The sequence below is a fragment of the Rana temporaria genome, chromosome 6 (genome assembly GCF_905171775.1).
Source record: "Rana temporaria chromosome 6, aRanTem1.1, whole genome shotgun sequence".
NCBI lineage: Eukaryota > Metazoa > Chordata > Amphibia > Anura > Ranidae > Rana > Rana temporaria.
Genome location: NC_053494.1, coordinates 53861648 through 53879169, shown reverse-complemented (window position 1 = coordinate 53879169; position 17522 = coordinate 53861648). Strand labels below are relative to the sequence as shown.

The 17522-nt window shown below is 46.1% G+C and overlaps 2 protein-coding genes across 2 annotated transcripts in view; one reads left to right on the top strand and one right to left on the bottom strand.

Annotated features, from left to right (window-relative positions):
- Positions 1 to 8419, bottom strand: part of EIF2AK1 (eukaryotic translation initiation factor 2 alpha kinase 1) — a 62692-nt gene extending 54273 nt beyond the window's left edge. Inside the window, exon 1 of the mRNA XM_040356805.1 lies at positions 8167 to 8419. Within this exon, the coding sequence (XP_040212739.1) occupies positions 8167 to 8257 (91 nt within the window). The 5' untranslated portion in view covers positions 8258 to 8419. The remainder of the gene's footprint in view (positions 1 to 8166) is intronic.
- A 230-nt stretch (positions 8420 to 8649) lies between these two features.
- LOC120943478 (radial spoke head 10 homolog B-like) overlaps positions 8650 to 17522 on the top strand; it is a 62078-nt gene continuing 53205 nt past the window's right edge. Inside the window, exon 1 of the mRNA XM_040356804.1 lies at positions 8650 to 8695. The gene's annotated coding sequence lies outside the window, so the exon portion shown is untranslated. The remainder of the gene's footprint in view (positions 8696 to 17522) is intronic.

Genomic DNA, 17522 nt, shown 5'->3' with positions numbered 1-17522 from the left:
TTTAATAATAATAGAAAATACGAAAAACTAAATTATCCAAACGTAATCGATTCGTTAAACTTTCGGATTTTTGTATTTTCTGGTTTTCATTCTTTCAGACAAATCATTTTCAAATGAATTCGTCAACAAAAAAAAGACGATGCTTCCGAAGGAACGAATACACCAAATTTTGTCCGAAAACAAATTTGTATCGAAACCAATTAAACATGTCTAATAAATCCAGCATGGTGGAACTGTACAAGGTAAAAAATGTCCATACTATACAGAACCAGAGTAATAATATAATCTCCTGACTTACTGACTTATCCAGGGATGTAGTGTTGGGGGATTTAAACAAAGAACCCCAAATATTTATCAAACCTTTGCTAGGAGCCCCTATTAGAGAAGGTAAAGTGATATAGAGGGAAGCTCAAGTTATCAGTAGTCAGATTTTTCCCCATTCATTTAGGCTCCATTCACACCAAATGCTTTTAATCTGCCAGAGAGAAGCTTGTGTACTTGGAGCGACGGGCATTTAAGCTTCAGACAACAGAAAGCTCATATGTGAACAGGGGCCATTGAAATGGATAGGATTTGGCTTGTTGAGTGTTTTGGGCCGCATTCACACGTCAGCATTTTGCAGCTTGAAGCTGGAGGAGAAAACAATCAATTATTCTCTATGGAGATGGTTTACATCTCTACTCCAAATCGCCTGAAGCTCAAAAAAGTTGTGAAGATTTTTTTGTAGCTCGAATTGGACAGATTTGAGCATTTTTGGCATGTTTTTATTCCCATAGAAATGAATAGAAACAGAACATTTGCACGTTTTTGTGCGTGAATTTCTGCTCGAAAATTGTAAAACATAAAATAGAAATATATGAATAAATGTAAACTAAATTCACAAATAATAATTATTAAATAGTCAAATGAATTTATATGGATTAACCCCCCCCCCCCCCATCTATAAAAATTGTAATAAAACACCCAAACCGAACAAAAAAATAATAATTATAAGTGTATTTTGCATTCAGTTATATTTTTTAAGCTTTAGAGGTTAAGGTTAGGGGTTATTTACTATTACTTAGTATTCATTTATTAATTACCTAGCAACAAATGATGCAACATAGAGCTGTACAAGTCTGGCCAAAATGAGAATCATGATATTTTTGCTTAGAATAAAGTCCACGATTCTCGTGGCGTAAAATCTTTTACATTTATACAAAAAAAATTTGGGCTAACTTTACTGATTATTTTTTTTTTTTTAATTCATTAGAAAAAGATTTGGTGTTTAAGTGGTTAAAGGTTCCTAATTTACATACAGAAGTCTATTCCTTTGATGTAAAAGTCAAAATGATACAATGTTTAGACTTAACATTCCACTGATAGAATGTTTTCAAAACTTGGCAGACTGCTCTCAGCCAAAAGTCCAAAGTCTGGGCAGAGAGAAGATTCTTTGCATACCAAAGATGTGTCAAGATCACAACAGGAAAAAGATAACTATTCTTGACATTTAATTGTGCAGCTCTAATGCAACAGATGATCATTTTCTCTATTGGCTAATTAAAAATGGCCAAGCTCAAAAACGCATGCAATTCCCACATAAAAAACACCCAAAGAACTTATGCTCAGGTGTGAATGCAGCCCTTAGAGCAGTGGTTCTCAACCTTTTTAGTGCCGTGACCCCTTGATACCATTTCCCAAGTTGTGGGGACCCCTAACAGTAAAATTATTTTCGTAGTGTGTGTGTTGTCAGCACCCAAGGCAAGTAATTTCCCCCCCAACCCACGGCAATTTAGCGCTCCCTGAGTCCCCTCCACTTGTACAGTATTAAAACCTCATATGGTACATTTTAGGATGTACTATTCTTTCTTTTAGTTCTCCTTTCTTTATCTTGTATCTCTCACTGTCCTCATTTCTTGTCCCCCCCCCCATCCCTCTCTCTAGCAGTCTTTCTTGTTTTTTTTTCTCTTATTCTTTCTCTCCCTTTTTTTCTTCCTCCTCTTTTTCTCTCCCTTCCATGTAGTCTCTGTTTTTATTCCTTCTCTTACTCCTTGGTCAGGGGAATGGGATGAGTGGCAGTGCTGGCAAGGAGTTAGGATGAGTGGCAATGATAGGGGGAGTTCTGATCAGCCAACTTAGGTGCTCTTGATCAAGGTCTGCTGCTGATCTGAGAACTGTAGTGGGGACTTTTAATGGCAACTATAATCACAGGTAGTGTTAATCACTGTGTCTCGGACTTGGTGGTGTCTCGTAGCAGTAACACTTATGCTGAAATCAGGAGATAGGGTCTCCTCCAGCCCCTCCCACCTCACAATCCTCACCAGTCAGCTGACCTCTAGTCTCTGCCCCCAACCATGCCGTGAACTGAATAGGTGGCTGCGAAGAGGCTGAGTGGGCAGCCGTGGGCTCCAGAAACAACCCAGCTTGGCGGCCACTGGCTCCAGAGACAGCCCTGCTGGGCAGCCGCAAAAAGGCTGGGAAAGTGGTGCTGGCTTCAAGAACAGCCCAGGATTTGGTGACCCCTGGCAAATCATCATTTGACCCCTGAGGGGGTCCCGACCCCCAGGTTGAGAACCACTGCCTTAGAGCTATACATTTCATTTGACTAGCACACCACCCTTTGCCATAAAGACTTTAAAGCGGAGTTCCACACAAAAAGTGAACCTCCGCTTTTCGTAACCATCCCCCCTCCGGTGTCACATTTGGCACCTTTCAAGGGAGAGAGGGGGTGCAGATACCTGTATACAGGTATTTGCACTCACTTCCGGGAATAGACTCCCCCGGTCACGCACCCCCCCCCCCCCCACTGTCTTCTGGGAAACACACTGGTCCCTTGAGGCGATTTAGTTGGCATTTGTAGCGCTATATAAGTTTCTCACTCAGGAAGCGCCATGCTGCTCGTGCATGCACAGTAGGGAACCGTGCAGTGAAGCCGCAACGCTTACCCTTCCTGATTCCCTCACCGAGGTTTGCGGCGGGGGCAGCTGAGAGAAGAGCGATTGCTGGGCTTCGGCTGCCGACATTGCGGGCGCGCTGGACAGGTAAGTGTCCATTTATTAAAAGTCAGCAGCTGCCGTATTTGTAGCTGCTGGCTTTTAATAAAACAAATTAAAATTTGTGGGACCTCCGCTTTAAGATCTTGTAGTTACCAAGATGCCCCTATGATACTGCGATTTTCTGGTTATTTTCCTGGAGACAATAAAGCCGCAATAGACTGTTCAAATATCAGCCTGTTCAGCAGGAAATGCAGGGGGATTAAAACCACGTATGGGCAAGCTGGATGTACCAACTCAACCAACGTGGGTACAGCCAGTCTCTCAGATTTTTCATGCGATTATAGCCGCTAGCAATGATCACTGTTGTGTTCTCCGGGCTGAGATGGCTCCTCCCGCTGGGAGAGAACACAATGACTCCACAGGAGAGATTACCCCATTAACACTGACTGTGTTGATAGGGGAATTGCTCTATTTATGGCCGGCTTAAGACTTCATTCAGGCTGGATTCACACTATTCTGAATTGGGTGCGGGTTTCTCTGCATCCAATTTGCATGTCAGGAGATTGTGGCCGGTTCACACATCTCCGGAGCGAATTGCACAGAAGTCTTGTGCGTCTTTGGCTCCGTTTCAGGTCTGAATTCAGCCAACAATTTGGACTGAAACCATAAACAGGGACACACCGTACACCTCCTGGGAGCCGCTCCGTACGGCAGTGTGAACCCAGCTTTACACTTGTGGTGCCATCTGAAAGTGCACCATTTTAAGAGGGCATTTGACAGGTATGTTGCTTTCTGGACACCCGTTTTACCTACTGAAAGACTCTATGCTGTAGTTGCGTACATTAGATGTTAGCTTCAGTTTAGTGCAGATGCGGCACGGTCTCATTAAAGTGGATGTAAAGCCACTCTCATCCTTTCTAAACTACTGCCATAGTGCTGATCTATAAGGATATAGATGCCTCCTGCATGTATCCTTACCTGTCAAATGTCTCCCCTCTGTCTGTTATAAGTAGAGGTCGACCGATATATCGGCCGATATTTGGCCGTTTTGGAGAAATCGATCGATTTTTATCCAAATTAGGCCGAAATTTTACATGGCCGCTAGCGGGGCCACGAATCCGGAGCTAGGCCGAAGCCGTGGCCTTTCCTGATGCTGTGACCGCATCTTGGTACACCCAGCGCGGTGGCCCTACTCTGTTTACGCCCAGAGGAGGAGGGGCACGCGCTCGTGGGACACACCGCTATCTGGTGTCTGTAGCAGGGGGGGGGGGGGTGTCTATACTGGAGGGAGAGGGGGGGGGTGACACCATTTTTTTTTGCACCAGTGCCAATTAGTGGCACTTGCCATCCAGTGCCATCTGCCAGTGGCAATACCAGTGCCACCATCCAGTGCCATCTGCCAGTGCCAATTAGTGACACCATCCAGTGCGATCCAGTGCCACCTACCAGTGCCAACTAAAGCCATCAGTGCCACCTGCCAATGCCAACCAGTGCTAACTATTGCCTGCCAGGGCCAACTGCCAGTCAGTGCCAACCAGTGCCACTTGCCAGTGTCACCTGTTAGTGCCACCTTCCAGTGCCAACTGCCAATCAGTGCCACCTGCCAGTACCATCCAGTGCAACCTGCCAGTGACACAATCGGAAAATCTGACAACAGACCGTTGTCTGCGGAATTTTTTTTTTAAGCTTGCCAGCCAACGTTTGTCCACGGAAAATCCGACAATTGTCCGATGGCGCATACAAACGGACGGATTTTCCGTCAACAGTCTGTCATCACACAATTCCCGTTGGCAAACCCGATTGTGTGTTACAAGGCTTAAGTAACCTGTAAAGTTGTTTAAAGCATCGCCTATGGAGATTTTTAAGTACGGTAGTTTGTCGCCATTCCACGAGTGTGAGCAATTTTAACCACTTAAGGACCCCTTCACGCCGATATACGTCGGCAGAATGGCACGGCTGGGCACATCAACGTATATGTACGTTGCCCTTTAAGCCCAGCCGTGGCTCCGTCCCACTGTCTTCTAGGACCTATGTGTCTCCCAGAAGGCAGCGGGGGGCTGGAAGTTTAATAGATTGTCTCACAATGAAGCTCCGTGACCGCGGGACCCGATCGCCGCTGGAGTCCGGCGATCGGTCCCTGGAGCTGAAGAACGGGGAGAGCTGTATGTAAACACGGCTTCCCCATTCTTCACTGTGGCGGCTGCATCGATCGTGTGTTCCCTGTTATAGGGGGACACAATCGTCACACCTACAGCCACACCCCCCTACAGTTGTAAACACATATTAGGTCACACAACCCCTTCAGCGCCCCCTGTGGTTAACTCCCAAACTGCAACTGTCATTTTCACAATAAACAATGCATTTTAAATGCATTTTTTGCTGTGAAAATGACAATGGTCCCAAAAATGTGTCAAAATTGTCCGCCATAATGTCGCAGTCATGAAAAAAAAAAAAAAAAAAAAAAAAAAAAAGATGATCGCTGCCATTAGTAGTAAAAAAAAAAAAAAAAAAAAAATTATAAAAATGCAATACAACTATCCCCTATTTTGTAAATGCTATAAATTTTGCGCAAACCAACCGATAAACGCTTATTGCAAATTTTTTTACCAAAAATATGTAGAAGAATACGTATCGGCCTAAACTGAGAAAAATTTATTTTTTTATATATTTTTGGGGGATATTTATTATAGCAAAAAGTAAAAAACATTGCATTTTTTTCAAAATTGTCGCTCTATTTTTGTTTATAGCGCAAAAAATAAAAAACGCAGAGGTGATCAAATACCACCAAAAGAAAGCTCTATTTGTGGGGAAAAAAAGGACACCAATTTTGATTGGGAGTCACGTTGCACGACCGCGAAATTGTCTGTTAAAGCGACGCAGTACCGAATCGCAAAACCTGGCCGGGTCCTTTAGCTGCATTTTGGTCCAGGTCTTAAGTGGTTAAAGCGTGACATCTATCTACTCCGCGTAACATCTTTCAAATTATACGAAAAAAAAAGATAAAATTGGGTATGTTTTTTTTTTTTTTTTAAAGCAATAAAATATTTTTTCCAAAATAAATACTAATTTGATTAATCTTTGTCCCGTAGGTCTAGGGATGATCTCTGGCGTGTTCGCATAGTACACGTGCAGAATCCACCAGGAAGTGTGCACGGCTCTGCGCTAATCACAGCCAGGGAAACATTGTCCCGATGCTCGGCTGCAGATATTGGGAAATGTCTCCCTGGCTGTCATTAGCGCAGCACCGAGCACACTTCCTGGCGGGCTCTGCACCTGTACTATGCGAACACGCCAGAGCTCATCCTTACGCAGGTCCAGTCCTCCATAACTGCATTATTGGGTACCTGTGTCCATACAAGGTGTTTATATGTTTTTTTTACTGATTCTCCCTCTCATTCTGTGCCCACAAAGGCCGCAAATATTTTGGCCAATCCTTAAACATATTATTTGGATGTTGGCATGGTGAGGGTCCGCCCTACTTTTTTCCCAAAACATTGCATTTGAAAAAAACGCTGCGCACATACCATGTGTCATAAAAAATTGCAACGACCACCAATGTATTCTCTGGGGTCTCTGCTAAAATGTGTGTGTGTATATGGTTGTCCCGATACCACTTTTTTAGGACTGAGTACAAGTACCAAAACTTTTTTTCAAGTACTCACCGATACCGAATACCGATACTTTTTTTAAATGTGTCCCCAAATGCAGCCATGTCCCCCCCCAGATGCAGCCATGTCCACCCACAGATGCAGCCATGTCCCCCCCCAGATGCAGCCATGTCCCCCCCCAGATGCAGCCATGTCCCCCCACAGATGCAGCCATGTCCACCCACAGATGCAGCCATGTCCACCCACAGATGCAGCCATGTCCACCCCATATCCAGCCATGTCCCCCCATGTATCCAGCCATGTCTCCCCCCCAGATGCAGCCATGTCCACCCCATATCCAGCCATGTCCCCCCATGTATCCAGCCATGTCTCCCCCCCAGATGCAGCCATGTCCACCCCATATCCAGCCATGTCCCCCCATGTATCCAGCCATGTCTCCCCCCCAGATGCAGCCATGTCCACCCCATATCCAGCCATGTCCACCCCATATCCCCCCATGTATCCAGCCATGTCTCCCCCCCATGTATCCAGCCATGTCTCCCCCCCATGTATCCAGCCATGTCTCCCCCCCATGTATCCAGCCATGTCTCCCCCCCATGTATCCAGCCATGTCTCGCTTACCTGCATCCCCGCTACCGCCGACTGTGTAATACGCGCCGGGAACATTACAGCTTTGAATAGCTGTAATGATTGGCGCCGCGCTGCGTATAGACACTCCCCCTCGCTCGGGATTGGACAGTTCACCCGAGCAAGGGGGAGTGTCTATGCGCGGCGCGAATCATTGCAGCTATTCAAAGCTGTAATGTTCCCGGCGCGTATTACACAGTCGGCAGTAGCGGGGATGCGGCGGGAAGCGGCGTAACGGCGGCGGGATGCGGCGTAACGGCGACGGCGGGGGGAGGGGGAAGTATTCTACTGTATTCCGGTATCGGGGGTATTTGCGGGAGTACGACTCGGAATACTAGTATCGGTACAACATGTATGTTATATATATATATATATACATATACATATACATATACATACATACATACACACACAGTTTGGGGGTTCTAAGTAATTTTTTAGCAAATATAGATTTAAAGAAACTTGAAAACAAAAAGTACCAGAAAAAGCCGGGTCTTCATGTAGTTTAAAGGTTGGTCTGGCACTAATGGCATTTTATAGATCCATAGTATGTCAGGCATAGCACCAAAAAAAATAAAAAATAGCATGTCCGCAACGCCTGTGGGGCTTCAGGCTAGGCTCTCTCTTGAGCCCCATAGGCGTATTATATGTTCATGCGTTTTCAGATTTCTGCGTTTCTGTTTTAGCCAATGGAAACGGGTTTCTAAGACAAAATCACACATTTTCCCGTTGAAGTCTATAGGACGTTACAGGATACAATGGGAATCTTCATAGGGAGAGTAGAAGTGATTCCAGAAAAATGGTTCCGCTTCACTATCAATAAACTTTATTTGTTTCTGATTGTTATGAAGAGGAAATCCCCAGACTAGTGGAAGTTGTGAGTGGTCTGTCCTTGTCCTCGCACACCTCCCAGCTCTCACCCTTTATATGGATTATTACATCAGCCCAACACTCACCGTCCAGATCCAGGTCCCCCTCCTCCGGGTATTGGAACACCGGGATCCCCACCACCTGAGCAGAGGAGCGGGGTACCGGGCTCTCCCCCATTCCTAGACTCCCGGCTCTTATCACACACCGAGCATTCCCATACAAGGCGCACACTCCGATCCTATCCAGCAATTTCCACACTTCACCATAGAAACCGCAAGGAGCAGGCTAGAGCGCCCAAGACTTCCGCCTCTGGTTAGCACTGCAAGCGGAAGTCGGAGGACACCGCATGAGGAGATTCCAACCTACCCTGTGTATCCTCTCCTCACATCTTCAGAACATCAGGGAATCCAGTACGGAGATATAACTGTGAATGAGAAGAAGGTATATGAAGCGGCAGCACCGATTTTCTGGGAGGGCTTTCCAATGTGCCAACCACAACATGGCGGCGGGAGGTTCCATTGGCCAAAAGGAATTACATGGTAGACGTTTCCAAGGAGATGGAGACACTTCCGTGACGCTTAAGAAAGGTGTTCTCATCATCTGGTCAATGTTATGGTAAGATCGTGTACATTTTATTATTATCATCACCATGTTACTATTCAGATTTTATTGGCTTTGATAAATAAGCAATACAACAAGGGGAATGAGTGCAATGGGGGTAAAATAAAGAAAGGGAATGGGAAACACACAGGAAACATTCTGCAACAATATGGGGTTGGAAGCATCGAGACAAGCGAACCTTCTATTGATTATTTTTTATTTTTATTTTTTTAGATAAAATAACAATGCAGCAGAATCTCCATAATGTGGAACTTTAGTCAGAAAATGAAGTCCTGCTAGATCACTTCAGGTTGGCCCCTTTTGCAGGTATAGATATGTAAAGCAATACAAATAAATGTCTCTACTGCTTAAAACCCAGTAATACACTGACTCACCCCGCTTTGCACATGCTCAGTTGCTCTTCATTTATAGGCACTAACAAATTTGCAGAGGTCAATCTGCTGACAGCCTTAAGCCTCATACACACGATCGGATTTCCATCAGACAAATCCGTGAATTTGTTCTGCATACAGACGGCAGAAGTTTTTCAGCCAACATTCACAAAATGACATGGTTTTCAACTCTTTACCGCCACCCTTTGGGCAACTTCTGCTAATGTTGTCTTATGGTTAGCATTGATTCGGAGCATTCGTGTTTGTACTTTGGATTTTAGTCCGACGGATTTGTGTACACACGTTCGCATAACGACGGAACACATTTGTAGTCGGACAATTTGAGAGCATGGCTATCCAACATTTGTTTTCGGAAATTATAACAACAATTGTCCAATGAAGCATACAGACGGTCGGATTATCCCTTCCATCACACAATTTTTGACGGAATATACGATCATGTGTACGGTCCTTTAGAGCAAAATTAAAGAGGAGCTCCACCTTAAAGTGGAAGCTCTGCTTGTTTGCTCCCTCCCCCCCTTCGCTACCACATTTGGCACATTTCAGGGAGAGCTGTCAAAATCAGGCACCCACTCCCACTTCTCGCCGCAATCATTGTGAAGCAATCTATTAAACTTCCAGCCCCCCCCCCCCCCCCTGCTGCCTTCTGGGAGACACACAGGTCCTAGAAGACAGTGGGACCATTCAGAAAGCACAGCGCAACTTGCTCATGCGCAGTAGGAAACAGGCAGTGAAGCCTCAAGGCTTCACTGCCTGTTTTTCTTAGTAAGGATGCCGGCGCCTGCACCTGGAACCGAGGGACGAGTCGACTTGGGGTGCTGACATTGCGGGCTACCTGGACAGGTAAGTATCCTTATATTAAAAATCAGCAGCTACAGTATTTGTAGCTGCTGACCTTTAATTTTTAATTTTTTTTTACAGGCTGGAACTCCTTTTTTTGTCCTGTGCGAGGTGCGATTTTGCCACAAATATTTCAGGAGGCAGACAGTAAATAATTCACTGAGATGTAAACTGTGTGCTGCGAGTTTATTGCAAGTTCAATTGAAGCCTATGAAGATAAAATTTGCACTGCACCATTCGCATCGCATCCGCAGTCAACACGCACAGGACACTTTTTTTTTTTAGCACCAAATTCGCAACGCATAGATGTGAACCAAAGCCATGGAATACTATGCTTTTTACACGACCTGCGGATCTATGTGTTCCTGCCATCAAACCCGCTGTAAATTCATATCAGTGTGAACCCAGGCTTAACCCTCTTATCCTATACAGCCAAGGAAGCTGCTTCTGTTTGATCTGCAACTGCCATGGTGCTACACATGTGGTCAGTAATGACATCAGCTATTTGATGGTTTGGCAGTTTGGTTAAGGACACAAGCAGATGTGACAGTTAGCAATCCTGGCATTCTAAGAATGTAACTGTTTTCAAACTGTTAAATCGATGGGTTTAGTTCCGCTTTATGATTTACTGCACAATGACAGCCTCCAGCCAGAAGAAAGAGGAGCAATGCTGGAGGCAATTAACAGCAAACACTCATTTTGGTACAATAATTATTATTGTGGAATGTATTTTCCTTGCTAAAGAACATTATTTTTTATCAGTTTATTATAGGTAAAGTTCCGCTTTAACCGCTTAAAGACCGCCGCACGCCTATTTACGTCGACAGAATGGCACGGCTGGGCAGAAGGGATGTATATATACGTCCCCTTTTATTTGCCGGCCGTGTGGTGTGCACGGGACCACACTCGATGTCCGCCGGTGTCCCGCGATCAGGTCACAGAGCTAAAGAACAGGGAGATGTCAGTGTAAACACAATATCTCCCGTTCTTCCTAGTGACATGTCACTGATTGTCTGTTCCCTGTCATCAGGAACAGCGATCAGTGACGTGTCACGGCAAGCCACGCCCCCTAACAGTAGGAATCACTCCCCAGGTCACACTAAACCCCTTCAGCGCCCCCTACATGTTAACCCCTTCACTGCCAGTGTAATTTTTACAGTAATCAGTGCATTTTTATAGCACTGATCGCTGTAAAAATGACAATGGTCCCAAAATGGTGTCAAAAGTGTCCGATGTGCACTGCTGTAAAAAATTACTAGTAAAAAAAAAAATTATTAGTAAAAATGACAAAAAACTATCCCCTATTTTGTAGAGGCAAAACCAATCAACGCTTACTGTGATTTTTTTTTTACTAAAAATATGTAGAAGAATACGTATCGGCCTAAACTGAGGAAAGAAAATGTTTTTTTTTTTTATATATTTTTTGGGGATATTTATTATAGCAAAAAGTATTATAGCAAAAATACTGATTTTTTTTTTTCAAAATTGTCGCTCTATTTTTGCTTATAGCGCAAAAAATAAAAACCACAGAGGTGATCAAATACCACCAAAAGAAAGCTCTAATTGTGGGAAAAAAAGGGCGTCAATTTTGTTTGGGAGCCACATCGCATGACCGCGCAATTGTCAGTTAAGTGACGCAGTGCCAAATCGCAAAAAGTGGCCTGATCTTTGGCCAGCTTAATGGTCCGGGGCCATTTTAATTCTTTCCTAAATGTATATAATATAACTGGATACTAATATAGGTAAAGTTGATCCAGGGAATATCGGCTCATGTTTTATTGTTTTTTTTTTGCCTTCCTCTGGATCAACAGTGAGTATAGGGTAGTGTATATGGAGGTTTTCGATTTGTGTGTTGTTGTTTTCTTTTTCTTCTCTGTTGGTTGAACTGGATGGACTGGGTTAAAGCAAAACTCTACCCATAACAACTTGATAAAAAAATAAAGTTCTTTAGCAAGGAACATACATTCCGCATTAATAATTATGCTACCAACATTAGTGTTTGCTGTAAACTTCCTCCAGCATTGCTCCTGTTTCTTCTTACTCTAGGCCATTTTGTTGAAGCCCAGAGCACCTGAACAGCAGTAAATCATAAATTTAAACCAAACCCATCAATTTATCAGTTTCAAAAAACAGTTACATTCCTGGAATGCCAGAATTCCTAACTGTTACATTTGATTGTGTCCTCAACCAAACTGTCAAACCATCAAATGGCTGGTGTCATAACTGATCACATGTGTACCACCATGGCAGTTGCAGATCAAACAGAAGCAGCTTCCTTGGCTGTATAGGATAGGAGGGTTTAATTTTTTTGCCAGAAAATCGGCCTCTGCAAACTCGGCAGTGCCTAAAATAGTATAGACACTTCTTTTCAATGTTTTACATGCTATACCTGCAAAAGGGGCCAGCCTGAAGTGACCACCCACATTGTACCCTGGGGGGCTGGTGGCTCCTGCAGGCACAGCGTCGTTTCTGTACATTGCTGGCCTCTTTCTGTACTTTGCTGGCCTCTTTCTGTACATTGCTGGCCTCTTTCTGTACTTTGCTGGCCTCTTTCTGTACTTTGCTGGCCTCTTTCTGTACATTGCTGGCCTCTCTTCTAGTGCCTTCCGCCGACTCCCACTGTGATTAAACACAGTGGTATTCTGTCAGCAGGTTCCGGCAAATAATTTATGGCTGTGATCTGCTGATGAGCTGTGTCCTATTACAGCCCAGAGCCCTGTGTTGACAAACAACACAGGACTCTGTACAGAGGGAACAATCTCTCTGATTCTTCTCCCTGCAAAGCAGGGACAAAGAACAAATAGATTTTTTGTAAAAAGCAGCACATAATACACACATTACGCTTGTTAGGCACATACATAATCCCTTTTTTACCCCAAGATGTTAACCTCTTCCCAGACAGCATGCGCCGTTCGTGAAAAAATCCCAGTGCGCATGCTCGAAATTCCGCCGCAAATCGTCATTGCTTTCGACGTGAACGTAAATTACGTCCAGCCCTATTCGCGAACTACTTACGCAAACAACGGAAAATTTTCAAAACTCGACGCGGGACTGACGTCCATACTTAACATAGGATACGCTTCATATAGCAGGGGTAACTATATGCCGAAAAAAGCCTAACGTAAACGACGTAAAAAAATGCGCCGGCCGGACAGACGTTTCTGAATCGGTGTTTCTCGAGTCGTCTTCCAGGACGGCACCTTGAGAGTAGACTGGCTTCACCTGACAGGAAACACAATCAAAAAGAGGTTTAAAAACCCCGCCCCTCCCCGTGCACCTCAGTTCATGATTGTGTTTCCCCCAGCGAAACGTTTTTTTGTTTTCTAAAAAGACCTAAGGCCTGGGGCTGGTGGTCCCCCTCTTGGAATATGAGCCATGGGTCCTGGGAGGCCTTGAGCTCAGTGTGGCTATTGCCTGTCCAGAGGGTCTCCCCATATTGAGGGGGGGGGGGAGCTGAAGGAAAACTTTGTTTTGGAAACCCCCCCCTGCTAGGTGTATCTGGGATAGTGGCTACCTCAGAACACCTAGGTGGCTGGAATCCCTCTCTCCCGAGCGTCCTCCTACCTGCTGGGCCGGGTAAAGACGCATCTCCGCGCTGTGGACTCGGCTGCTGTTCTCCCAGGCTCGTTTCTCGGTGGAGCCAGCATTTCGACGCTGCGTCGATGGCGGCGCATGGTGATGACGCACTTCCGGTTCCGGTCTTCACCAAAATGGCGGCCGCCATCGGCGTTAGCTCACACGCACGGAGCGCAGCAGGGGAGAGAGTGGCGCCCGATTCGACGGTGCCATGGAGCGTGAGGACCGCCCGGCACTAACCGCTGCTGCAGAGGAACCCACCAGGGGTGAGTCTACCTCTAAAAAACTTCATTGGGGCACTTGGACTGGGTCCTTATTCCCCACACACCCCCCTTCCCTTCCCCTACTCCTTTTGTATTAAAGCCTTGTCTTTTACTTTCAGGGGAAGAGGTTACTGCCCAGGGGGAGGCTTCTAGTATTTCTGCTAAACATACATCTAAAGCTAAAAGATGTGGGAATTGTAGCATTAAGCTAGCCACAGACTATTCCAAGCTTTTGTGTGCTAAGTGCATTCAAAAACTCACAGGGAAGGAAGCTTCGCTAATAATGAAAGAATTCCTGACGGTTCAGTCAGAGATGCTTTCCACATTAAAAGAGTTTAAGGAAGTCTTAAAAACCAAAGAACCTGATCCCCTAGCAGCTGGACCCTCCTCACAGGAAAGCTTATCCACCTCGGCTCCAAAATTGTTGAGGGCTAGGGACGTTCTTCTGTCAGACTCTGAGGATTCAGAGGCTCAGGAAGAAGGTCTCATTGATAGCCAGACAGATGAGGAGGATGAAGATGCTAGATCAGGCAAATTCATTTTTTCAGCGGATGACATGGGTGGTTTACTGGCGGCTATCTATACCTCTGAGGGGATTCAGCAGCCGGCCGAACTAGTGTCAGCACAGGATAAGATGTACCAGGGTTTGGCTAAACCCCAGCCAAAGGTTATCCCAGTTCACCAATCTCTTCAGGACTTAGTTCTAAGAGAGTGGCCTGAAAAGAAGTTACTAAGGTACAAAACCTGGAAAAGGCGCTGTCCCTTTAAGGAGGAACTAGAAAACAAATTTTTCAAAGTCCCTAAACTAGACGCTTCCCTAGCTCAACTGTCTAGACAGTCTGACCTTTCCTTTGAGGATGCTGGGAATTTAAAGGATTCACTAGACAGACGGGCAGAGACCTCCCTTCGCAGGGCCTGGGAGGCTAATGCGGCAGCCCTTGGGCCCGCCCTGGCCTCATCCTGCATTGCCAGGAATACGGATACCTGGCTATCCAGGATGTTGGAACATATCCCGCAGACTTCAAAGTTTAAGGATATCCGAGATTCCCTTAGAGTCATAGGTAGCGCTGTCGCCTATCTAGCAGACGCATCAATTGAGTCCGCTCGAGCCTCTGCTAAAACGGGCGCTCTTATTAACGCCTCAAGAAGGGCACTATGGCTCAAAACATGGGAAGGAGATTTGGCCTCCAAATCCCGTCTCTGTGCCCTGCCCTTTGAGGGATCCCTCCTCTTTGGGACAGGTTTAGACCAGGCTCTAACTAGGGCCTCAGAAAAGGGTAAACGGTTCCCTCCCAAACCTAAACAAAATAGGAGGAGATTTTTTCGAGGCCCCCAGAATAAAAACCGACCTTCAGACCGAAGAGCGGCCTTTAATAGGAGGTGGATCACAGGAAAGGATAAACCAAAAGGGGGAATCCTTTTCCCTGATCCTAAACCCGCTGGGAAAGACTCCAAGTGACTCGAGAGTCGGGGGAAGGCTCTCCCGATTTCTTCCAGCTTGGGAAAGCATAACACGGAGTCCTCATATTTTGCAGATAGTGAAGGAAGGCTACAGATTGGAATTCCGCCATCTTCCCCCACCAATTTTCCTCCTCACTCATTTACCCCAAAATCCCCTCAAAGCGGCAAGCCTTCTAGGGAATGTGTCAGACCTAGCACAACAGGGGGTCATAGTCCCAGTTCCGGTAGACCAACAGGGTCAGGGGGTGTACTCTCACATCCTCGTAGTACCAAAACCCTCGGGAAAATTCCGTCTAATCATCAACTTAAAACCCCTGAATACTTATCTCCTCAACAAGAGGTTCCGCATGGAGAACATTTACAGTCTCAAAGGACTTCTTTTAGAAGGGGTATTTATGATAACCATAGACCTGAAGGACGCCTACCTCCATGTCCCCATTTACCAGGACCATCAAAGATTCCTGAGATTCGCCATTGTTTCCCCTCAGGGGATCTAACACTGGCAATTCACCGCTCTTCCCTTTGGGCTTGCCTCCAGCCCAAGAGTTTTCACGAAGGTGCTAGCAGAGGTGGTCACCTTTCTACATCTGAAGGGCATCTCCCTTGTTCCCTACCTCGACGATCTGCTGCTGTTCAATCCCAGTCGAGCACTTCTTCTCACGGACCTGACCACCGTCCTGACTACACTGGAATCCTTAGGATGGATTATAAACAGAGAAAAATCTTCTCTCCTCCCAGAACAGAAAAAGATCTATCTGGGATTCTTAATAGATTCCTTAGAGAAAAAGCTTCTCCTACCAGTAGACAAGGTCAAGAGACTCATCTCAGTGGTCAGGTCTGTCAGGGGAACAGCAGATATTTCACTCAGGGAGATCATGAGGTTGTTGGGACTTATGACCTCATGCATCCCAGCAGTTCCGTGGGCCCAGCTCCACTACAGGCCACTACAGGCCTTCCTCCTCTCCTCCTGGGACGGGAAGGAAACATCCCTAGACTCCAGGGTCTCCATTCCAGAGTCGGTAAAGAACACTCTAGAGTGGTGGCTCATTCCTCGGAACTTGGGAAGAGGCCTTCAGTGGAACCAGTCAAACCCCCTCAGGATAACCAAGGATGCCAGCTCCTGGGGATGGGGAGCCCACATGGCAGGCCTACAGGCCCAGGGTTCCTGGGATCGACACCAAAGGGAGTCGTCTTCCAACTTCCGAGAATTATCAGCGGTCGGAAGAGCCTTGGAAGCGTTCGAGGAGAGAATCCTGAACCAAGAAATACAAATTCTCTCTGACAACGCGACCACGGTGGCGTTTCTGAACCATCAGGGAGGCACCAGGTCCCGTTCGCTCCTAAGGTTGTCCCTAGAAATTCTAGGCTGGGCAGAACAGAGGGTCCGCTCCCTGTCAGCAGTTAACATCAGGGGAGTCCTAAACCTAGAAGCGGACTTTCTAAGCCGCCAACCCATTCTCCAGGGAGAGTGGGAACTAAGTCAGGAGGTCTTCGATTGGGTATGTCATCATTTCGGCATCCCAGAAATAGACCTCTTTGCTCACAGGAGGAACAAGAAGATAGAAAGGTTCTTCTCCCTCTCCCGGGATCAGGGATCGGAGGGTGTGGACGCGTTGGCCCAGGCCTGGACATTTTACCTAGCCTATGCCTTCCCTCCCCTGAATCTGATCCCGAGGGTATTGCAAAAACTGAGTCGTTCACAAGGGAAGCTGATCCTGATCGCTCCCTGGTGGCCCAAAAGATCTTGGTTTCCAATGTTAGAACAGTGGTCAGTCCTTCCTCCCCTCCCTCTCCCGGTCCGGGTGGACCTTCTGCGGCAGGGGCCGATCTTTCATCCAGAGCCAGGCTTTTTCAGTCTGATGGCCTGGTACTTGAGAGGTGGAACCTGCAGCGGAAGGGTTGCTCAGAGAAGGTAATAGATACCCTCTTAGCGAGTCGTAAGGAAGTTACCAGGAAGATCTATGCCAAGACCTGGGGAGTGTTTTCACGCTGGTGCGCGGCAAGACAAGCTCCACTACCTGAAATATCAGTTATCTTGGAGTTCCTTCAGGAAGGGGTAGATCTAGGTCTAGCTACGAGAACCCTAAGAGTACAGGTTGCTGCCTTGTCCTACTTTTTAGACAAGAGGCTGGCTCTGGATCCTCTTATTAAGAGGTTCCTGACGGCCAGGGATAGGTTGTCACCTATACAGATATCCAGAGTTCCCCCTTGGGACCTCTCCCTGGTGTTAGACCAGCTATCCAAACCTCCGTTTGAACCGATAGACAGCATTCCGGTTAGGCTGTTAGT